This window comes from Tiliqua scincoides, chromosome 1 (genome assembly GCF_035046505.1).
Source record: "Tiliqua scincoides isolate rTilSci1 chromosome 1, rTilSci1.hap2, whole genome shotgun sequence".
Taxonomy (NCBI): Eukaryota; Metazoa; Chordata; class Lepidosauria; order Squamata; family Scincidae; genus Tiliqua; species Tiliqua scincoides.
Genome location: NC_089821.1, coordinates 196,671,929 through 196,697,043, shown reverse-complemented (window position 1 = coordinate 196,697,043; position 25,115 = coordinate 196,671,929). Strand labels below are relative to the sequence as shown.

The following is a 25,115-nucleotide window of genomic DNA, read 5'->3' as shown; positions in this document are numbered from 1 at the left end:
ATTCTTAGTGAACCTAATTTCTGGTGCAAAGAATAAATATTTTGACTCCTGTTGACATGCAGCATACCGAGAATCTCTTCTCCCTACTATTCTCCTGGACCTGACTTTTATTTTAATACAGTATTTTCTGTAACTTAAGGTGTGAATAATCCTTATGATCATTTACTGTCTCATAAAGTTCCTTATTAAGGCTTTTGTGGGGTGGGGGTGTTTTGGCTTTTATTTGAGTGAACAGCAAAGTTTGAGTGAGTGCTTTCCAAATGGCAATGTGAAGCAGAGAGAGAGAGAGAGAGAGAGAGAGAGAGAGAGAGAGAGAGAGAGAGACGATAATGACCCTTGAAGGAAGCCAGAGCCTTGAATACAGAGTCTGCCTGTATCCTGACAAAGTGAAGATAAGGTGGCAGCTCAGCTCATGGTGCTTTCCTGGAATACAATCCACATTTTGACACTCTCTGCTTAAGCACTGCCCATCTGTATGCTATTCAGCTGGAGCCTCTGGGGAGAAAGAGGAGCTACAGGCACAGAAAGCAAGTGAGAGGGAAAGCAACGGCACTCCTTCAATCAGGATTTACTTAAAAACTGCCTGGTAGGAGTGCCACATCTGGAAGTTAGAATAACTGAGGCGCCACAAAACCGGGGGGGGGGGGAGCGATTAAAGCAGGAGCAAAAATAAGTACTGAGGAGCTGCAAGATCACTGCTGGATGTAAGGGGAGAAGATGGCTTTGATCTTGGCCTGGCCTTTGCATTTTCCTATATTGTTCTTCCTGGGATATTCCGCCTTAAGCTCTGCTTCAACAGAGGACAACGTTTTTCATTTTGACATTGAAGGGAGCTCAGCAGTCGGCAGTCAAGAAGACTCTCTTATCAGAGTTCAGCCACAATCTGTAACTTTGGGAAGCTGGTTGTCTTTACCTGAGGTACAGTAACCCTTCTGTCTCTTGACCTTTCTCTTCTTCTTTTACACTTTTTAAAAATGTCTCTGTATGTTTAAAATGAATGTAATCCACTGGATGTTTTAAACTGGGAGGGTGGAATTTGGAGGATTTGAAGGCATTTCAAGTAAGACGAGTTCATATGCTCTCTGTTTTTCCTTTCTAAAGTATATATATCCTGCTGGTTGCTTTGAACAGACAACGGTATTACAAAGTCATGTTCTCTGGCTTGGATGCCTTGCACGAACAACAAAACAGGCCTGTGACCTCAGGACACTGTTTCACCAGATACATCTCAGTTCACTTTTTTTCAACAGTAACTTGCTACCATTCTAAAGGCATTTCTAGGTCTCATTATTTCTGGCAAGGTTTAGACAGAGGCAGCTTAAATTTTGCATTGACATTTTGGGCTGCGTGTGTACGTGTGTGCAACATCTGTGATGTATTTTAGTGGTTTGGACTGTAATGATGCACCCAACTGGTCATGTATCAAGTATGTCCCATTCATTTCAGGGTGAAATCATGGTACTGCAGCTCTGTTTCAAGCTATGTCTGCTTGTCAAGGCCTTCTATCTTGCAAGTTACTTGCCTTTCTAATATTATAATGCCAAAAAAAGAGTTTATGCACTTATTAGAAAGACAAGTATGATGAAACATTTCTTGATTCTCAGCACACCCACTAGTTCCTCTCCAGTCAATATTTTATAAGGCATTCCTGAAAGATCACCTTATCCCTTATCCAGCAATCTCTTGGAGACATGAGGGCTCCTTTTATGCACCTGAAAGTCTCCCAACTGCAAAGGCATGGTCCATTTCAATTCTATGGGGAAAGGAGCACTCTGCACATTCAAAATGATGCATATGCAGGACTGCACTCCACCAGTCTGAATTGAGAATGCTGCAGGAATTCTGTATGCACAGGACAAAACAGCCAGGGGTATGGATCAGGACCTGTGTTTTTAGATATGGGTGTGACTTGCCTGAGGATTCCTGTGTGAGAAGTGGCTATTATAAATCTTGTCAATTTCACTGGTACTTATGTGCCTGCCATGGGCTGAAAGATCTCAACCTCTATCTCCTGCATTAAATCTCCATAAAATCTGATGTGTAGAGTCTAATCTTATATTTCTCTACTTGGAAGTAACTTTCACTGAGTTTAACAGGTTGATTTCCACACATGTTGTACAAAGAGCAACAGCCCTAGGAAACAGTTTGCTGAGGAAGCACCTGCAAAGAAACCCAGAGTAAGCTCCCAAATTGACATAAAAGAATACATTAGTGGCATAGAAAACCAGGAAAATACTGAAGGGTTTCTTTTGATATGTTTTCTTGGCATCCTGGATAATTGAGATTGGTTTATTTAGGGTCAGTTGTCACTGAGCTGAATTATACATTTAACAAAAAAAGTATATCAGAAGGGGGGAAGCACACAAGTTTTGTGTGAGGAGGGAGAAAAGTAATATCTCCTCTGCAGGTGATTCAGTGTGGGAGGCCAATGAAGACACACAAGGTCATGGGAAAGGAAAGGAGTATGTGCCTTGGCAATAAACCTAGGAAAGGAGAAGAGATTAGCGGCAACTTGAATATCAGAGTAATGACACACTGCAGTCATTCGTACTACTACACTCAGCACATTAATGCATGGCGGTTTTTAAAATTGTTTCAGACAACAGACAAGACTTGATTGGAGCCAGAATGTTTTCCTTGACTCAAACATGTTGTCATTCTTTCATCCTTCTACAGTCAAGATGTCTGATCGATGTGTTCTCAGGTGTTGAGCTCAATACTGAACCAGCCTTGAACAATTATTCAAAACTTCTTTCAGAATATGGCTGAGGTGGCTAGAGGTCTCCTTGGAGCAAGGAGATATTTTTCTGCCCTATGGGCATACCCTGTAGAGCTTCTCAGATCCATGGCAACTATTTAGCTGGCACAAATCTGGGAAGTGCTGTGTAATGCCAGGACAGCCAGGAAGGGGGGTAGGATACAAGAGAGGAGGCTTCCTGGGCCCAATCCACCCCCTGTTCTGCCCTGCCCCTGCCCCAACATGCTCCCTTCCCACCTCCCCCCCCCCCGCCCCACACCCCTTCACTGAGGGGTGAAGGCATGAGCCTACCTGCTCCAGCTGGCACAGTTCTTGGATGCAGTGCTGGTGGGCAAGTGCAAGCCTCTGAGCCAGCACAACTGGCTCACAGGTAGTCACAAATGTGCTATAAAGCACATTTGCAATGCTCTGAGCTGATGCAGGGATGGCTACACTGGCTCACAAACACATTAGAATTGCGGTCTTGGCTTTCAGATCAGTACAGCAGTGGTTCCCAAACTGGTGGGTCACGACTCCCTTTAAGAGGCAGGGGGGGGAAGGCAACAACGTGGTCCCCAGGATCATGCTGCTGCTGGGGACAGGAGGGGGTTCTTCACTTACCTCCAGTCAGTGCTGGAGTCCTGGGAGGTGCAACATATCACTGTTTTCAGCTGTAAAATGTTGGCAGGTATGTGCTAAGCAGCAATTGAGGAGGAACAGTTTGAACAATGCAGGTGCTGCAACACTACAGCAAGGGCAGGCCCAAGACCTTCTCACACCTGAGGCTGCATGTGAAATGCTACTGATGCTACCTTACCCACTGACGTGCCAGCCTCTGCTCCTCCCACTCTCCAGTGTTTTAGCTCAGCACTCCCCTGCCCTTCACATTCCCTCTTCCTCTCTGCCCCTCTCTTCCTTTTCCAGGAGTGGAAGGAGAAGGAAGTGAAGTGAAGGCAAGGAGGCAGAGAGAGGTCCCCTCTCCAATTTGCTGCCTGAGGCAACCACTTCAGTTGTCCTCATGGATGGACTGGTTCTATCTTCAGCTTGTATAGGGCACAGCATGCTTATCAAATGTTTTTGGTGGGACCACTAGCAAGGGGCAAATGAATGTCCACTCTCGCATGAGCCACAAGAATCTGACAGGCAGGAACACGGCTCTCTGCTGAATTGTTCAGCAATGATGAGAAAGGGAAACCTTAAGTGGCTTGCCCCTTAGAGAGGTTATCCCCAAGAATGCTCCTGGCCTCTGCTGTCTTCTCACCAATTTTGTATCATTCTTCATTGAATAAAAATTTCAACAGGAGGTGCTAATCTTGAATTTGATGTAACCCAACTTTGCAGCCACCTGGTCAGTTCAGTAGGCTTTGTGTAGGCCACCAAATTGATTAACTTGGGCTGCCAAACTATTCAAGACCCAGGAAAAAAAGAAAAGCAAAACAAAACCTGGCTTTCTTTATACATAGAGAGGCAAGCCGTTTTATTTGCATATTTATTTTTTTCACTTAGAAAGCTGAATGAGCCTCCCTGTACTATCTTTCTTGATTCCTTTCTTAGTCCAAATATTGACTTGGGCCTCTCACACTCCTAAACAGACATAGAGTGTTCGTCATGCTCGGCAGTGCCAGATTTTATAAAGGATGATTTCATGAGAACCACATAATCAGTACCCAGAGCACTCTGAGGTGATCTACAGTGTCTGAAAAACCACTAGGATAACACAGCATTATATAGTAGGGAATATATGCTGGAAACATGCACAAATAATTATGGCATTTCATCATGTCACATGAACGCTGGGTAGAATTTTTCCTACGGATTCTTTGGATGTAGGCAAGCCATGTTGGAAACAGGATTATTTTGAAATATCTGGCATGGAATTCTAAAAGCCTCATATAATTTTGTTAGCTAAGACATGCTGTTCTTTCAGTATGCTGAAGATACAGTATTACAGTATGAGACCTTCCAGGAAAGAAGAAAACCTGTAGAAAAGTTAGTGACAAAGGAGGTCATCACACATCACAAAGGAGAATATTAACTACTCTCTCTCTCTCTCTCTCTCTCTCTCTCTCTGTTGTTGTTGTTGTTTAGGTGATAGTTATTAGTGAAAGGGTTGGAGACAGACAAAAATGTGTAAAAAAAAATTATTATATGGTTGGATCCAAAGGCTCATGTTGTTCAGCAGAAGAAACTTCTTCTGGCAGAAGGAATCATCCTATGCTTGAAGGAGTTTTTTCTCTAGGCTCTAGAGGAAACTAATTCTGTCAAAGGAAGATTCCTTTTTCCAGTAGAACAGCGGTTTCCAAACTCTCAGGGAGAGTTGGAACCTCAGTAAGTTCTTGCGGGAGTGGAGGAAAACCAGAGGTAGAGCACAATCACTGCGCTTTCACTTTTTAAGCTGTGGGGAGCCCTGAGAAACTCATGTACCCCCAACAGGCTGCTACAGGGACTGGTGAGTGCATCCCAGTCCCTGCAGCCCCCTTAGCGATGCGATCCTGGGGATTGCGTCACTGCCTCCCTGTCCCCGCCCCTTAAGGGGAAAGTGGCCAGGGCTTTCTGGCTGGGGCGTTGCGACACCCCAGCTTGAAAAGACCTGCAGTAGAAGTTCCTTTCACCAGAGAAGGGGAACCTTTCGCTGTAATCTGAAATATACTGTTGTAGTGCTGAAGTCTTCAGCAGTAATTAGCTGAACTACTGTAAAATTAACTATAGATCTAACTATGGATTAATCTGAGATTCTATCTGGTTAGAAAAATACAAAAGTTTTGTAAGTATTTATGTCTCACTATACTTTATATACACAACACAGCCCAATCCTATTGGCTTTTTATGCTGGTGGAATGCGCAGGTCTGAGTTGACATGGTGGCTGCTGGGGCTTACCCCAGGGTAAGGTAACAAATGTTCCCTTACTCCAGGGAAGCTTCAACATGCCAAGACTCCCTACCAGAATACAGCATAAGCCACAGTGGTGCTACTGTACTGCCACATTGGGAGATCATTAGGGTTGGGCTGCCCCATACATACTGAACACAGCAACACAATGGCCCACCCAGTCCAGCATCCTGTTTTCCATAGTGGCCCACCAACTGCCTCTGGAAAGCCTATAAGCAGGAGAGAAAGGCAGGCTTCTCTCCCACTGCTTCTCTCCTGTAACAGTATTCAGAGGCCTATGGCCAGTGGATCTGAAGATAGCACATTGCAATAGTGACGAGCACCCATTCATGTAACTATGAATTTATCCAATTCTCTTTTAAGACATCCAAGCTAGTGGCCATCACACCATGGGGCAATGAATTCCACAAACAAATTATGTATGAGAGAAGGACCTCCTTTTGTCCATCTTAAATCTCCCATCGATCAGTTTCAATGAATGACCCCAATTCTGCTATTGTAAAAGAGAGAAATTTATCTCCTCTCCATTTAACACATAATTTTATATGTCTCAATCATATCTGCCCTTAATTTTCTCTTTTCTAACCAAAAGAGCTCCTGAATACTCATACCTTATCTCATCAAAAAGGTGTCCAGCCCTCTGATCATTTTGGTTGCCCTCTTTTGCACCTTTCCCTGACTTGACCATGCTGAACCTTTGAACCATCTCTCACTAAAAGAAGCATATGTACCAAGGGATGTTAGAGGTCTTAGCAGATGCATAGTTCCAAGCTCACATTTGCTGAGATAATAGCAGAATCAAAGATAGGGGATATCTATCTGAGAGATCAGGAGCTGGGAGCAGATGCTTATCTCTTCTACACCTGTCAAGTGATTCTCCCCACCAAACGCCTCCCACGCCATTTGCTCCTAACGAGGCTTACTTCTAGTTTTGCATGATTGGTTGAAGGTGCTTTCCAACCACCTGCCAGTTGTTCCCTGCAAACTTCCCTTGGCCAGTGTTACCATTGCAAGAGAAGAACAGGGTTGGAAATATGTCCTCATAAGGTCAGACTCAGCCCTTAAGATTTTCCTAACAGGTCACTATGGGCCATAAGCATAGGCATAGGATAAGGTCCTCAGGAACCCCTATACCCCACAGGTACTATGTTAGTCATTTGTCCTTAATGGTTACAGTCAAAACCTGGTAGGTATTTCAGGTTAATTTGCTGAATGGACATTCCATTGATTGCTAGCACTGCAGTAATTTCTTCAAGTGGAAACCAAGTTATTCTACAGAGATTTGAAACTGCAACTTATGATCTACATCAAAGTTTTAATGGAAATCAGCTGCCAGAATACAAGCAGCCAGCTCTTAAATCATGGGAAACTGGGCAGCAAATGAAATTATTTGGCCCAAGAATCTGACTGAAACATCACTATTATTTGTTACAGTTCCATTGTAGAACACACTGCTGTAAAGTAACTGGTGCTCTAGAAGCAATAAAGGCAATTGCTGTATCATCTCTTAACTCTCAAAATCTAATCATAAGCATTTGGATATATAACTGAGTTCTTTTTTGAATCAGGATATGTTCAACATTTACCTCCAGAGGAGAAGGAAGGGGGCAGCAGGCACACTGCGAAGCCATTACCTTCTCTTCTGGGAAAAACCAGAAATGATTCTGCTGACATGACATCATGCTTCCAGGTTCCCCCAGGGGCATTTATACGCCACTAGTCAAAGCCATAGTTAAGAACCCAAGCCATGATTTGAGCTTCCAGACATGCCACCATGTATTGGAGTTGTTTGACTGCTTATGTTGCCCATCCGCTCAGGACTCAGCTTCATAAATTTACTGCCATTTCCATGCTACAATAGCTGTCTTGAGATAATGCAATGCTCCCAATGATGGGTTGTCACATTCAGGCAAAAGAAAATCACTAAATACAAACTGTGGTTTTCAAATGAGCTTCAGCAGATCCTAGTTGCTCAGCCTTGTGCAAACCATGGTTTGTATTATGTATTATGATACTAGACTGCAGAGAAATTTCTGCATGAAATCTCTGCAGTCCACATTAAACTGATCAATCGGACCTAGGGGTGAGCAGGAGGGAGGATTGTCTAGCGGCAACGCTCTGTTCACCATGCTCTCCTCGCTACACTTTGACATAGAAGATTCAGAAGATTTGACATGGAAGTTACGGAGTATGGTGCCAGTTGTGGGTGTTCTGCTTGCCACCCCAGTGGGGGTCCCCAGGGGACCCAATTTGGCCAAACTGGTCAAATTTCCCTAAGTCCGGAACCCTGTACGGGTTCCTGTACATCTTAGGAACTGTGTCCATCTTAGGAACGTAGGAATTAAATGCAAACTGCCTGTTGTTTTATACCTAATGTCCTATGAACCAATATGAAGAATAAAGCCCATAGTACATATTCGAGTTGAACAACATCTGGAAAGTGGAGAAATTTATACATTATCATCTTTCATTTTTTAAACCAAGAGCAATAAAGAAGGCATATATTGTATCAAAAACAATGGCAAGAAAGATCATCCAAGAAGAGGGGACATTGCAGTGCACTACATTTTTTATGATTACAAAATCTAGTTCTGAAACCACAAGTGATTTATATCCAAGAAAATTTGCAGGCAGCAACTCTGTTTTATTTTCCTTTGTGGGAAAGAATGCCTTTTAAGCTAAGGCTTTGTCTGTCCCACTGTATATGGAAAATATGAGTGTGCACTTTTATGGAGAATGCCTAACTGAGAGATGTTTATACTGGAACCAACCCCATCTCTGAATCAGACTCTGTTGCTGAGCAGTATTTTGTTTTACATGGAAGCAGGGCATTTGGGCAGGGAAAGAGTAATCTGGTGGAAGCATATGCAACATGAGAGATGTTCAAAATCAGGTGGAACTAAAAGAAAAAAATTATGTGGAACTAGACTTGACTACAATAAGACCAGACATCCTGCCTTTTTGTTGTTGTTGTTTTCAAAAAGCACAAGTTCCCCCTCCCCTTTCCTCACCACCATTCAAGTATTGTGGCACATTTCATAATCAAGATTATTGTATTTGCAGCACAATCCCATATGTGTTCACTCAGTGGTAAGTCACACTGTGTTCAATGAGGCTTACTCCCTAGTAAATTATTTTGGATTGCAGGTCTGGCAGTCCAGTCCTAACCAGCCACTTCGCCCATGCTGTATCCAGCATAGGAAGGAGAAGGCTGGAGGTCTACTTGAAGAAAGGGGACATTTGCCTCTTACCCTGAGTAAAGCCCCAGCCTGCACAACTGGGCTACTCAGATCTGCCCTTGCCAAATGGCTGGCAAAGTCCAAAAAGCCCCATGCTGGGCTTTCAAGGCCCAGGAGTAGGAAAAGGATACTGCGTGCACTAGCACTGCCAATGCCGTCCCTTCTGCGCCCAATCTGTTCCTATCTCTGCCCTCCCCTGCACCGTTACACCCCTCCCCGGCCTCCCACAGCCCCTTCACCACTTGGCAGATGCTTACCTCTCTGTCAGGCTTATAAACGCAGCACCTACGGGGCAGCACAGGCCTTCCTGCTGGCACTGCTTACTCTCCAGGTGTCACAGAGCATTTCACAGCTCTCTTGGAACACCCTAGGCTGGTGAAGCAGTTGCTGCACTGGTATAACTCAAGCTTAAGGTTGTGCCGTAAGATATTTTACTTACTGTGCAATCTTCTGCATGTTTACTCAGAAGTAAGTACCACCATATTCTATGGGCAGAGGTGTTTGTTTCTGGTGAATAAGATAGGATTACAGCCTAAGTCTTACTGAACACAGTGGGTTTACTTCTGAGTAAGGTATATAGCACTGTTTTCAAAAACCTCTATCTACGGGGCTTATTCGCAGGTAAGGGTGGATAGGATTTCAGTCTTAGATACAGGCCAGCTTCATAGATTAATCAATTTGAATAAAATCAGCCCATGTACTGTTCTGCACTCCCCATGATCCCAAGCAGTAGAGACGTTCAGGGGAACCTTTTATGGAAGCCCCACACATGTGACCACTGTAGGGACCATATAAAGACAATTTTTTAAAAAAAGAATAATGCTATTCAAGAGTCTTGTGTTAACAGTCTCTGAGTTGACCAAAACGTTTATTTTCCCTAATGCTGGGATGTGTCTTTTTCATCCTCCAGTGGGGAAGGATTCAAGAGTACATTCCATTGAGTAGATTACTGTTCTCATTGAAGAAGAAAGCCAGAAAAGTGTGGGGTGATGGGAATTTGCAGGGAGAATGACACAACAAGCTTCTGAGAGGGAGTGTCAAGCTTTCATAAGTTCTCTCAACGCCCTGGCCCTAGAAGTTTAATCCATATTTTTCTTTACCAATATTTGTGTGCTCCATACTTCAGCTACAAAAAAACAACAACAATGTAGAATATGACAAGGCACCTACTCTGATGGAAAAGAGTCTCATAATGTAATGTAATCTCATAAGGGGCTAAAATTAACAATAATCCTAATAATAAAAACTTTCCAAAGGGAAAAAGAGCCTCCCCTGTGATGAGCCTGTCATCAACAGTATTTCATTGTGTCTGCAACAATAAAAATTAAATGGCATATTATTTTTGTCAACAAGGAAAATATTTTTCAAAATCCCAAGGAAAACAGACTATGGCCCAAATCCTAACCAACTTTCCAGTGCTGGCATAGCTGTGTCAATGAGATGTGTGCTGCATCCTGCAGTTGAGTGGCATTCATGGAGGTCTCCTCAAAGTAAGGGAATGTTTGTTCCCTTACCTCAGAGCTGCATTGCCCTTATATTGGTGCTGGAAAGTGGGTTAGGATTGCACCCTATATTGAGACAGGACTGAAAGGTAACCTACAAATAATAAATGTGAGCAGGAAGAAATAGGACTGTAAAAAAGTGAACAGTTCACAACACATAGAAAACAGTATGACTGCAATTCTATGCACACTTTCCAGAGAGGAGGCTCCACTGAAGACCATTAAACTTTTGAGCAGACAAGCATAGAACTGTGCTGTTTCACACAAGCCACATCACTGCCATGGTTGAAGAATTAGTCATTGCTCGAGGGGCACATCCTGTTGTCTGTTCTTTTGTAGGGGTTGTAGGCCTAAGGCGCTTCAATGCACTTGAGGTCATTGGGAATTGGACCTCTGAGAGCAGAAGAGCAAATCGTTTAAATCCGTTGCAATGGAAACTGGGACACATAATTATTAACAAGATTCCATAACCACAGAAATAAACATGTTATTATTCAAAGGGTATGAAGTCTGGTAGAAGTACTTAAAAGCACAGTGAGAGAAGAATACCATATAAGCATGACTCACAATCAGTTTGACTTTCTCCCTTGAATGGACTTGAGACTGATGTAGGCAGTTATTTGAGATAATCTTTAATTCAGATCTTTCAGCAATTCTTTTGTCTCTGACCATTTTTTTGGGTTTACTGGTCTATGAATGAATAACAGCATGCAGCTTTTGTTTTTAGTGCCCAAATAAGACTACACAGGAACTGGGCAAAAGGTTTTGTTCTCCTGTTTCATAAGGCCAGTGCTGACTGCAATCATATGTACACTACTTGAGAACAAGTCCCATGAAATTCATTTCAAGTAAATGAAATTCATACTTTCCTACTTGAACCTGCACTAGTTCTTTGGCTGGCACAAGTCTGAGTGGCCCCAAGAGGGTGTGGCGAGGCTAGACAAGGGGCATAGATAGAGGTGTTCTTAAAGTTTTTATTTTTTCACGGATTTCATTTTTCCCCAAGGAGGAAAATTGCAGAAAGCTATGGTTTTTATTCCACAGGCACATTTGCATAAATTATAATCACTTTAAAAGTGTATTAGATAGGTAATATATGTGGAATAGTGTCAGCAGATGCAGCCTGAGTTATTACCCATGCACACACTCCCTAGTCCAGCCCAGCCAGCCTACAGTGACCAAAATGTAGGGGTGTTTTATTTCTTCACAAATTTGGGGGGGGGGGTTGTTTGTTTTACAAAAATGAGAAAGGCAGAAAGAAGTGTTACGTGTTTTGATTTTATCACAGAAAAATCACACCTTTAGGCACAGGATATCAGCAGCAACTTTGCCGTCAATAATTGCCCCCTCCCCAACATACTTCCTAGAGTCCCAATCCCTGCCCCAGTGCTCCCCCTCTCTGCTGCTCTGACACAGTGGGCCTTCTGCTGATGGAATACTCATTCATTACACAAGTTGCCTAGCCCAAGAGAAAATCAGTGGAGAGAAAGCTAAGCCCTGGATAAGGAGTGGAGAGTGCAATGCATGGAGATGAACTAAGGAAAGTGAGTGCAAGACAGGTTGGATGTATGCATGACGCAAGAAGAGCAGACACAGAAAGGGGCCACTGAATGCAGAATATCTACAGGCAGATATCTACGCATCGCTTGTTCTTTCTAACGGGAAGGGGGAGAAGCATCAGGGTTCTTAAAAGTCAAGCCACAGAATGAAGAAATAACAGACCTGTTGGGAATAGTAATTTCAGTTCTTACCATTTGCAATATATTTTCCATCAGTCTTCAGAATAACGGAGAGCCCAATCCTGTGGTCGGTGGCACAGCTCCGTGCCACTGACCACAGTTGCAAACATGCCATAAGGCACGTTCGCCGGGCTCAACACTGGGCTCCCGCCGGTGCTAGCCCAGCGCCGGCCAGTGCTGGGCTAGCACGGGGCGGTCACCCAGCTTCCGCAGCTCGGCGGTTTCCCAGACCGCAGAGCTGCGGAACGGCAGGCGGGGCAGGGGCGTGGAGGAGGCATTCCAGGGAGGCGGGAGGCTGGCAGGGAGGAGGCGTGCTGAGGGGTGGGTGGAAGGCATGCCAGGGGGCGGGCGGGAGGAGGACCTGCAGAGCTGAGCTCCGCAGGAACCAGGGTGCTTATGGAGGGCTGCGCACCCTACACTAGCGCCTTTACTCTACCGCTGACCTTTCGGTCGGCAGTAAAGTGAGTAGCCCCATTGCAGGGCTGTTTACATTACTCGGGGGAAGGGGATGAACGTCCCCTTCCCCCGAGGAGCCTCCCACAGTAGCATGGAAGGCACCGGATTTGGCGGCAGCCCTTTACGGTGCCGCCGAGCCTGGCCGCTCCAGGCAGCTCAGGATTGAACTGTGAGTCTTGCAAATCTACAGTGTTGAACACAGTGCATTATTTGGGATTTCGAACTGCTGTTACTGTGCCAAAGCTGGTTGAGCTGTGAAATGGCCTAGCATCCATGAGAGGGCGGCAACCCAATCCTGAGCTGCCTGGAGTGCAAGGCGCCGAAAATGGCTGTCATGGCATCCTGAGCGCAACTGGGCAGCCATCACCGGCTCCTCAGTGGAGGACGTTTGTCCCCTTCCCCTGGGTAAGGAAAGTAGCCCCGCAATAGGGGTGCTTAATTCTATGGCAACCTTTGGGTCACCATAGAATCAAGAGCCCTCGTGTTGGGTGGTGAAGCAGACATGGAGGCTCAGGATCTGGTGGAGCTTCGCTCCACTGGTCCCGCCCTGCTCCCTCTCCTGGCACATCTCCACCCTCTCCCTGCCCTCAATTTGTTCCTCCCACACCTCCACTCACCTCTCTGCTACCCAGCAGTCCAGGCTGGCACTGAGCTAGCACCGGCACTGGACCGGTACTGAGGGCCGTAAATGTGCTTTACAGCACGTTTATGACACTCACTCACGTGAGTGTCACGTTTATGACACTCACGTTTATGACACTCACCAGCAAAGTGCTGGTAGTGCGAGCTCAGGATTGGGCTCACAGGCAGTGGTTATGCAGCACAAGGGATTCATATTGCTCAAGAGATGCTACATGCAGAAAGTCTTTTACCAAAGGCTTTGTATATGAACTATGGTGGTTTGGCTCCATTTCACAAATAGCTTTGGGTTAATACTCCATCAGCATTTTTTTTTACATTTGCTGAATTGGGCACATCAGTGGAGTTCATTAATTTAGACTGAAAATACTATGACACCTGCACCAGCATCTTCTCAGTGAAGGGACATAGAGTTTTGCTAACAGCCCTATTATCTTAAATCTGGCAATGTAATCACAACTTCAGGCCATCTGTGGTCTTAAAGGTTTTGAGGTTCTGGCTATGTAGACAGGTGTCGGGTGCCACAAACTCCATAACCAACTGAACAGAAGATATTGTTGATGATACAGATGAGATTGATGTACCCCTGCTTTTCTTCCAGTAGATAAGTGATGCAGTCAATTCATTCTTGTTTGGTCTTGTTCATTCTTGTGTTTGTCATGAAAAAATTGGTGTCACTAAAGTTCTCTTTGTCAAAGCTGACTAAATGACATGAGTAGTGGTTTCAAAATGGATGAGTCTTGCAAACGAAGCCAGATAGTCTGTATTCTGGAATGAGATACAAAGCACTGAAGCACCAGAGATGTTGCAGTCATCAAGCCATACATTTGGGAATATTGTGGTCATGCCCTATTTTTTACGGTTTGGAAAAGGCCAGTTAGAGAATAGTTCAGGGGAAGCCATGACAATGCATATCAGCCAGGTGTGAAGAAAGACTTTAGTCAAAATGGTGGCAATTACGTATTCCTGTGGACCTGTGCAAAGAATGCTAATTGGTGCCAAAGTTCCTAAGGGCGCAATCCTAATCAACTTTCCAGCACTGACATAGCTGTGCCATTGTGGCATGCACTGCATCTTGCAGTGAGGAGGCAGTCAAGGGGGCCTCCTCAAGGTAAGGGCATGTTTGTTACCTTACCTTGGGGCTGCATTGCGGCTAAGTCAATGCTCGAAAGTTGGTTAGGATTTGCGCCATAAATTAGCAGAATGAAAAAATGAAAAAAATGAAGAACTGACTATCGTGATGCACCAGCACATGGTCTAAACTGCTTTTAACATTAGCAAGGGTAAAGAAGGCTCTTTAAGGTACTTTCAAAGAAACAATGTGAGGGAAGTGCAATGGGATGCCTTCAAGAGGAAATCGGTTGAGGGCAGGGTGTCATAGTCACAGAGACCTCACATGCTGCCCTGAATAGCATTTTGTGCATGGCTTGCCACTCACTGATGTTGTGTAATTGTGTACATTTTAAAGTTCTGTGACTATTGCATCTATGTGGGATGAGTCCCCTCCACACATGTTTTGTGCCTACTAGTCTCATTCCAGGGCAATTCAGATGCTGTGGTAACAAATTATGTCAAAACAACCATATCCACAAATCATATTGCCCTGGGATTCGTTGGCCAGATGTTGTGTGCTGGACCAAAGAACAGAGGACTGCCTGATTATTGTGGTATGGGATGAGGAACAGGGAATCATTGTGAATAACATGGAAATCCCCTTTGCAAATTGGGATGGCTAAGGCAAATAGATGCTAAGAAACAAACACCAGAAGTACTCCATTGCATTTTGAGGGAAAGGTGAACACTACCATGGTGCATGCCTTGATTTTGATGACCTTGACCCATTCTAAGAACTGTGTAAACTTGATATGGAACTTAATATATCTGATTATCATCAGATGTTCGGATGACATTTATGTAGTGCAATCAGGTGCAATGCATTGAACTAAGCCATAGTGAGAGAGGAATAGACTGAGCAGTGGATATTGAGTCTTTGGTGAATGGCAAACAGACTCCAAAGATAAGTCCATCAAAATCTATGTACTTTCAGTGGAACTTTGGTAGTTGCAAAGGCCTAATTAAATTTGTAATCGAGTGTAACTGACCAGAATCCAGATTGCATTGCTTGCCATCAGGTAGATAAGTACAGGCATCTCTTGTTTCCTAGTCAATACTGTATATCAATAATCCACTGAATGTTAGAGCCCAATCCTATTCTTCCCCCCCCCCCAATGCAGCAGCACTCCTATTCTTCCCCCCCCCCCCAATGCAGCAGCACCAAAATGTTGACCGCTGCATCCTACAGCAAGGGCTGCTGTGGAGGTCTCCTCTAAGTAAGGGAACAACTGTTTCCTTCTCCAGGGGAACATCTCCATGGAGTGAGGGGGGGATGGACTATTTAGACCTGTGCTAGCTCAATAGCTGGTGCAGGTCTGCGTGGACCCACGCTGCTAGATCAGGTCTGGGAAGGGGATTAGGATTTGGCAATCATCACTGCTTATCCTTCCCAGACCCAATTTGCCCACCCCCACTTCTCTCACCACCTTGCCCTCCTCCACCTCGTCAATGCACTGTTTCATCCTCTCCTACCCCATTCAACCCTCCTCCCAGCCCTCCTGCCTCCCCCACCACCTTACCTTTGGCAGCAGGTGACTCTGGATCTGCTGGCAGCGCAAAGGCCCTGGCTTTCCCACCTGCATCCTGGCAGCGCACTACTGAGCATGCTGCCAGAGCACCTTTTATGACTGGCGCTGACTGCTTTATGACAGTCAGCGCCAGCAGAAGAGGCATGCCTCTATTGCCCAGCCCAGATAGGACTGGGCCTTTAATTTCTGTTCTATTGGTAACACAGTTTGATATTCTGTAGCCGCAACCTTCCCACACTGAACATATGAAGCTGTTAAACCAGGTCATATGAAGCTGTTAAACCAGGTCAAACTGTTAGTTAATCTAGCTCAGTATTGCCTATTATGACAACAGTCCACAGGTTCAGTCAGGAGACTATCCCAGCCTTACCTGGAGATGACAGGGCCTGAGCCTGGGCGTTTTGCACATGGAGCATATACTTAACCTCTGAACTCAAGTACCACATTGGAGCTGTATGTTTTCAGGAGTTCAGGCTAGCACTTTGGGGCTACTCTAATATTTTCATTTTCAATTGTCTGCATTAATAAAATGTTGGAGGCACTGGGATCACTGCAAAGTTCCTCTGCTTCCGTTTGCCAGGGGGTAGCCTTGATGGCTGGAAGAGGCCTGATTTGATTGTTTAAATGAGAACTAAGAATCATGTGGATTCTACCATAAGCTAAGCAGCTCGTCTCATAGTGTATGTAGCAATGTAACAGCCGAGATTCAAAGTCTTTTTCACAGAACAAAAAGGTGAGGGGGGAGGAAGAATCCTGTTTTCAAGTGCCTTTAGGGAGGAAATGTGCTTGGCATACGATTTTGTTTGAAAGAACCAAAGAAAGAGTTTATAACAAGTTATATTACCATAAAAGTAGATAAACTCATTTTCCAAGGAGTGAGGGCTTTTCTTTCCATCACGCAGAACCTTCTGTTTCCAGCAAAATAGGAAGCAGCTGTTTCACCTTCTTTCTTTGAGTGTCTTCAGTCATTTAGAGCTCTGGGATCCCACTGGGAGAACTGCTGCTTGTGTGGAATTGGCACATAGAGGCTCCTCGAGCTCATTCATACTGAGTTTTCTGATAGGAGTAAAACCCCAACTTGATCAAATGATCAAACTAGGAAATTGTCATCAGTTCCTGACACTGTCCGTCTTGCACTGAACTCTTATCTCAGAATTGTTTTTCACCCACTGTACCAATTGAGGCATTTGCACAGTATTGTACATTTGGAAAAATCCCTCCCCCCATTTTGATCATTATTCTGAGCATTGCATGATTCTATTGTGGTGATTCCTCCAAAAGAACTTAAAAATCATGCTTATTTTTAGAAGCTGAAAGTATGTGAGGCATTTCACAGAACCAGTAAATATAAAAAGTGCCAACCTTAAAAGCTGTTTCTCATTCACTGGAGCAAGAGTGTGCTTTTGACGAGGCACTCAGGCATGTGCAAATAGTTTGAGTGGTTACTATTTTTATTTTGGTTGAATAAAATAAAACACAGTATTGCTCAAACACCTCAGTATCAAAGAACCTTCCTGCAAACATTTGTGGGAACTTCAGTAAGGTGGAACTGTGTTGAACTTCCCATACAACAGTGGTTCTCACACATTTAGCGCCGGGACCCACTTTTTAGTATGAGATTCTGTCATGACCCAGTGGAAGTGATGTCATGACCAGAAGTGACATCATCAAGCACGAAAATTTTTAACAATCATAGGCCACACACACTTAGCCAGGGGTAAATTCCATTTACTATCATACATACATGGTAGATTGTTAAAGTACAGGTCTGTAACATTTCCCCAAATGCAGTCACATACCATGGTAGCATCAAGTCTAATATACGTATTAAAAATAAAATATTGAAATGAATGGGGACCCACCTGAAATTCGCTTGCGTTTGAGAAAAACTGCCATACAACATACAAGGAGTGAGCATGTTCGTCTCTGCTGTAGACAGATACACAGGTTCTAAAATGGTGCACATCTTGGCATTTTTCCACAGTGGAAAAGTGCAAGCTTGCCTTCCTATGTTTTAAAAGCATGAAAAACAAAAGTCAATCATGCATTCATTTTTCAGCACTTTTGGTAATGTGTGAAGTCACTTTTTGCAGACAACACTGCAGGATGACACTTATGATCCCTGTAACACAAAGTTGCTTCTTTACATCCCTAAGTGTAATCTTGAAGTAGTTTGCAAAACAATCCAGGCTATTTTATTTATCTTGGGATTTCTACCCTGCCTTTCTTTTCCAGAAAGGAGCACTCAAAGCATCTCGCAACATTTAAAATCAAAACAAGTATTACTTTAACATAATATCAAAACAATAAAAATTAAAACAACAGCAGAACTAAATCAAGAAACCTAAAGGGATTACAACATATATCAAGCAGAAGGCAAGACAAACACCTGCTGAAACAGAAATGTCTTTAAAAAGTGAGAGAAAACTATCAGAGAAAGGAAAATACATAGTAAGAAAATGGCAACAAATTCCACATTAGGCACTCCCACTCAGTTGAATTGAACTGAGTCATATGAGTAATAGCTGTGCTGTATCCTTATAGTTATAGCAGGTTTTCAATTTGTTTCTCAAAAGTTTATTCTTAGAGGGTGCTGGTAAAGAGGGAAAGGGGGGAGAGGAGGAAGAAAGGGGAGGCAGAATAGGGAAAGTGAAAATCGAGGCAAAGTTCTCTATATTGATACGTGTCGTGTTTGTCTGCAGATGTATGTAGTGCTGGGTACATGCCAGGAAAGCATGACCCAGGTTTGTCTCCTGGCACATGAATTGGACAAATGACAAGATGCTTCAAGTACTGTAGGCCTCAAAGAAGGCCAAATCTGTAGTATGTCAGAGCAAACACACACACACACACACACACACACAACACACACACCATTCTATCTGGCTGACTTAGGAGAGGCCTTGGCTGTTTTTCATTTCTGCTGGAAAGTGTGTAACTGGCTGGACCTTGCTTGCAAAGCAAATTTGAACCTGTAAACAAAAGCCACATTTGGGAGCTTCCTGATGCGGAGCAAACAAAGTAATCGACCACAGAAAAGGAGGGTTCCCAAACCTAGCTTCTCTCACCAAGTCAATGGCCGTATCTAATCAAGAGCTGCATATTAATGGAGGCCCACAGTCTCCAGAGCATGCCAAAAGTTCACTGCTGCACCTTCTGCAGGTTGCAAAACAATAAACGTACCCATCTCGAGCCATGGGTAAACCAGCAGGGATAAGGCAGGCAAAAAAGAAAGGTCCTTGATTAGTTCACCTCACAATGGCCTCTGTGCTTCCCTATGGGAACTGAGGGTATAAAAAGTTGGGTCCTTCGTGTCTGCTGCTTGCTGTGGACCTGCTTGCGAGCTGCTTGGTGGCTGTTGGTACTGTGTCAAGCACCCCCCACACACACACACACACACACACACACATACACACACACACCATCTGCTGTCCTAGAACCACCATGCCAACTGGCACCCAAAACAGGGACCAGGCAGCTCTCTTCCTATCCCAATTTCCCTCCCTCCTTTCCTGCTCCCATTGCACTCCCGAGCACTACCACAAACAGCAGCTCCAGTGCCCACTGAGCCATTTTCCCCTTCATAAGTTGCCACCCCAGCACCTGCCTCTCAGGAACCCCCTTTCCTCACGAAAGCAATCTTGGCTCCCTTGACTTGCTTCTCTCCTCGGAATCAGCCAAGGTAACCCTGACTATTGGCTCCAAATTCCCCCCTCCTCAGTCTTCTGTGTCTTATGTGCAGTCAAACTGGTGACAATCTTAGTGCCTCTTTCTTTTTCTTCCTTTATGTGAGTGCTGTGTGTGTTGATGAATGTATATTGCAATACATATTATTATTGGCCTCCTTCCCCATTTATTATCTGCACAATAAATGTGATCTATTGTTGCACCTTTACCCTTTCCTTCCTCCTCCTTTCATGCCATTCCACTGAGTTCTTCCATTGGCCACTGCACTTGATCCCTGCCCATGTAATAGATCCCCCCAGGTGCACATTTACACCTGTCTTAGAAGCATGCTTGGTAACAGAAACTATGACAAACAACTTGTTGTATCTTGCCTACTGCATTCGTCTTCCCAGCTCAAGATATAAAAAGCTGTTTTCTACATACTATTCACACACCAATTGGATCTTCCATATACTCAAGTTTAAAACAGCCCTGTATGATTCAGTCTTCTTAAGCTAGATATTTTGGAAATTCAGTAGCAGAATGAGAAGCTGAAGGACACTTGGGGGGGACAGATTGAAGATTCAATCAATGCACCCCCCTCACCCGTAGTCATACAAAAATGTGAGCTATGGATGTGAAATGCAGCCTCTCTGGGGAATGGAGAACTGCATGACACTGCAGGGTTACACTGCAGGGTTACAGTGTACACTGTACATATTTCTCAATTCCCATTTCCTGGTTGATGTTGAAGTTGGCATTGCATCTGTGACCATGACACTTCCTTTCATCTGCGTATCATGTTTTGTTGTCTGTCCGTTCTCAGCTTCACACTATGCCATCAAAGTCAAAGATGGCTTGTGCAAGATAAAGAAATTAAAGGGGAAAAGGAAGCAATCCCATTCATTGTCTAAGTACAGCAAACTTTGTAAAGGAAGACAACAATTATGGCTTTGGAATTTTGGAGCCACAGATGTTTTGTTTTTTAGAATACAAAATGCAGGTGTCAAAACAGCATAAAAGATGTTTCTGGGTTTTAAGAGTTCATAGCGATTAGTAAAACAATGGCGAAACTAGCCTTCTCATCTCTGTACTGGAAAAAATATTGCCCTGTGGACTTGAGCTGACCTCCATTAGCCAATAAATGCTTTAATCCCAAAGAAACCATTGAAATGTGGGCTCCGTATTTCAGCCCACCAACAGTTTTCAAAGTTCAGACAAAGGCCAATACGCAGAGAGGTGGTTTTACAGTTCAAGCATCAGGGAGACCAAGTGCAACTTGCCAAGCCAATTGTGTTCCAGAATTGCATGCACGCTCCAATCAATTATTTTATGCACGGAGGAACATTAAATCACTCAGCTCATTCAATTAGCCAGATGCTCTGCTGATGCGTCATTTTATTACTGTAAACATTTGATAGAACATCACTTTATTGTCCCAACAAAGGAAGAAACAAAACGATCAAGTACTGTATGCTCTGGTGGTGCCAATAGTGGCTGATAAATTGCGCATAGTTCTTTCTCCTGACCTACCACCTAATCTAGTCAGAATGAGAGAATATCTATCTAGTCAAAATAGAAGCTATCTAGTAGTCAGAATGCTATCTAGTCAGAATAAGATAATATGGTTTCCTCCCATCTTGTGTACTACATTCTCATCCATCTCATCTCTAGCACATCTTTCATTTTCTCACTACCATCTCAGCCATCCCTCTCCCCCCCCCATCTCTGTACAACCAAAGGAATGCAAAGTGGTTTTGAAAGAGACTTAAAAGCTGTAGATACTCAATGTCAGCAAAGTTCACCCAGGGCACATTGGTGTGCCGCGAATCGTCTGCAGGTGTGCTACAGGACTTTGGGGGAGGGTAATTTATTAGTAGGACAATTGGGGATGTGAGCCCCCCAAACTGGCAGCATGGTGGGCCTTGTCAATAATCAAAAATCTGATGGGATGTCTTGACTATTTTAGCACATTGTCAGTGTGCTGTGAGATGAAAAAGGTTGGAAATTGCTGCTCTGTTTGTATGCACACTAAATGTTTTGTGTTGTGCTTTTCTTGCAGAGATGCCAAGAAGGCTTTTTCCGAACTTTTTCAGGAGAATGCCAGCCTTGTAATTGTAACAACAATGCATACAAGTGCCTTGATGGAACTGGAGTTTGTCTGGTAGGTAGTCTTTGGCTGTTTGTAAATCTGTGGCTGTGTTTTTCTTCATAAGTATCCATGAATGGTATCTGGTGAAAAAAGTCAAATCATTAATAGGCTCTCCTTCCCACCTCTTCCCACCTCTTCTCTGCTGCATTAGGAACTGGGTTGAGTAGAGCAGCCTTAGGTTTTCCTACACACCAGATCATCATCATGCATGCTTGTGGTGATGTGCATGTGTGAACGAGCCATCATAGATCAGTATCAGAGCTAGAATAGGTAGAGTGTTCATGGATCAGAAGGTGCCACCTCTGCACTCATCACAACTGAGGGACTCAAGGAGCTTTGGAAAAGTCTCAAAGGGCCATTTTTAGTATTCCAGGGAACTGAACAAATATTTTAAAAGTCAAATATGTATGAACAAAAGTCAATTTCATTTAAATCCACAAGAACTAAATTCAGGGTAGCTTCCATATTGACCAAGTACAGGTATAACCTGATTATCCATGGATTTTCAACCACAGTTTTATCTCAACATAATGATAAGTGTCCATTAAATTAAAAGGAAAAAGTCATTTAACAATAGTGTTGTTAATGTGGGAGAGGGCAGCTGGCATACAATCCATCAATCATTTTCTCTCCAGGTGCTTAGACTAGCTTCACTCCAAGGCAAGCAACTCCTCCCTTCCCCCTGAGCACGTGAAAGAATGCAAGTGATTATCACTTCCTCACTCTGAGTGAAAGGAGGGGTCACTGCCTCAGAGTGAAGCCTTTCTAAGCAGCATCTGGAAAGATTGCCTGATGCCTCTGTCTTGCGCTACAAAGGTCATCAAGTCTGTTTTTAAATCACTGAGCAAAGGGACACTGTTTTTTAAATGGATTTTCTTTAACATGATTTTTGGCATCCATGTGGGTTCTGGGAACCTGTTAATACTTAGATAGTCCCCCCTTCTATGTCCATCCTCCATGGGATAGCAAGGCTAAGGCAGGGGCAACACTGGCTACTCAGATAGCCAGAAGGGCTTGTTCACTTCCATACAGGCAGCTTTAGGATTATGATACCCAGCTACATTGGTAGAAATCATTAGTCACCATAAAGCAAACCAACACCTAACATTCCGTAAACAAAGCTTTAGCAGCCAAATCCTATGGTGCTCCAGCACCCAGAAGTACAATGGCGCCTAAATTGCTGCCACTGGCCAGGGCAGCCACAGGAATCTCCTCAGGATAAGGGAACAGTTGTCAAGCTCCCATGTCAAGCTCCACAGATAGCAATGGGTCTCCTCGGAGCTGCGCTCTCTATTCAGTTGTGTGCCTGCCATAGGGTTTGATGCCCCAAATGCCCCAGGTGCCAGCCATGAGGACCCCGCAGAAGCCTCTCCCGACGGTGGCAGAAACTGTGCTTCCAGTTTGCCAGAAGCGCATTTTATAGCGCTGGGGAACCTCACAGAGGTTTCTCCGATGTGGGCTGCGGTCGCACAAGCCTTCGTGAGTTTCTGGTGAGTGGGGGGGGCGGATATCTGCACAGGGGGGTGGCAATAGCCCACAGGGGGGCGCCATCACCGAGGTTTGCCAGGGCTGCGGAGGTCCGCAGCTGCTTCTATTTAACCCTTTCAGTCTCGGGAGGGGATAGGATTCGACGGCAGACTCTGTCCCCCTCCCAGGCCTGATTCTTCTTTTAGTCCAACCTCCCTCCGCCCAGTTCTCCCCCCATCCCAAAAAGCCTCACCTCCAGCCGGCGGGAACACTTACAGGCCAGAGCTCCCTCACTGTGTCTTCCTGGCACTGAGGCCCAGCACCAACTGGCTCTGGCCTCTGCACCAGCAGTGTGGGCCATGCCCACCAGTGCCAACATGCCTTACAGTACTTGCACAACAGTGGTTGCTGGGGCAGCATGCTGGCAATTGGTGCTGCCCTGGCATAGCATTGGGCCCTTAGATACTATATACTGTACTATGTTGCATTAATTTCCATTTCATTGATGCATTTCAATTTCTAATAATTCCTTGTAACTTTAAATGGAAAATTCAGCTCATAAAAGTTTTAAGATTATTGGTTGAACATAGCTGATACATCACCATGTTTTTATGTACCTGTGGACAAGTAATAATTCCCAACGGAGCATTTTGACTTCTTTGTGCAACTATAAAATTGCTACATGCATCAAATGTTAGCTTAATTAAAACTCAACTATTGATCAATCTATTTTTATTTCATGGGATATTAGATATTGCAGCAAAGAAAGTAGTCAGCATGTTCTAAGCCACTTATCTGCTTTAATGAGTGCTATAGAGATCCAGATTCCTTCATCTACAAAAAAACAAACCAATTAATCAACTGAGTCAGGGCCTGATCTTATACGGCCCGTGCTGGCCCGGCACCGGCATTCAGTTTTGAAAATGTGCCGTAAGGCATGCCTGAAACACTTTGCACTGGTCTGGCACTAGTGCTGGCTCAGTGCAAGCCCACGCTGAGCCAGCTTTGGGTAGAGGATGCAGGACTGCCGCCCGATGCTCTGGGCAAGAAAGACCTGGGCAGCAGAACGGTAAGCCGCCCTGGGTCCCTTTTTGGGAGAAGGGCGGGATAAAAATAAAGTTTTTATTATTATTATAAGTCGGGGCAGGAGGGAGGCATTCTGGGGTGGGGGGAGGGCAGGGGAAGGCACGGCGGGGGGAGCGGGGCAGGAGGAGCAGAGATGGTGGCAGGCCCTGCTGCCATATCCTAACCCCCTCCCAGCCTGGGAGACCCAACATGGGTCTCCTCAAATCTGCACCCACTCAATAGCGGGTGCAGGTCCAAGGAGACCCATTGAGACTTCCTAACATTGGGTCCCCCGTGTAACTCCTAGTATTACATGGGGCAAGGGAGCATAAGCTCCATTATCCCAAATAGCCTCAGTGCTGCTTCCCAGCCCCATGGGATGCAGCGGTAGCCATTTCTGTGCCACTGCAACCCTGGACACTGGGAAACACAGGATTGGGCTGTCAGACCCAGGATGTATTTGTAATTTGTCTGCAGGATGCAAAATTACTGTACTTGTAATTACTTTATTTGTAATTCATCTGCAGGATGTAAAAGGATCAAGTGATTCACTCTTAAATCTGACTCTAGAGCACAACAAAGTTCTAGAGTCAACAAAAGCTGAAGGCATTTGATATCTAGGCACAGAGTAGTCACTAGATTTCTTTTCTGGCTTTTTAAAGTATTCCAGTTTCTTCAAAGAGACCTGTTAATTGTAAAATTAATTTAAAAAAATACAGGCTGCAATCCCATACACACTTACCTAAGAGTAAGTCCCATTGAAATCAGTGGGCCTTATTTCTGAGTAAACATGTATAGGATTGTATTTATACGAACTGAAAATAGTAATTTGCAGAGGAGTATTTAGTCTTGGAATGCATCAGGTTTTATTGTGCATGATGTACATCATATGATGTACATCATATGAATTCACTACTCATT

At 44.3% G+C, this 25,115-nt stretch overlaps 1 protein-coding gene across 2 annotated transcripts in view; it reads left to right on the top strand.

Moving 5' to 3' along the window:
• The first annotated feature begins 408 nt into the window (after positions 1-408).
• Positions 409-25,115, top strand: part of LAMA4 (laminin subunit alpha 4) — a 107,259-nt gene continuing 82,552 nt past the window's right edge. The window contains exons 1-2 of one of the 2 annotated variants that reach the window (XM_066613560.1): positions 409-918; positions 21,573-21,674. In XM_066613560.1, the coding sequence (XP_066469657.1) occupies positions 718-918; positions 21,573-21,674 (303 nt within the window). In that variant the 5' untranslated portion in view covers positions 409-717. The remainder of the gene's footprint in view (positions 919-21,572; positions 21,675-25,115) is intronic. The other variant, XM_066613568.1, reaches the window with a different exon arrangement.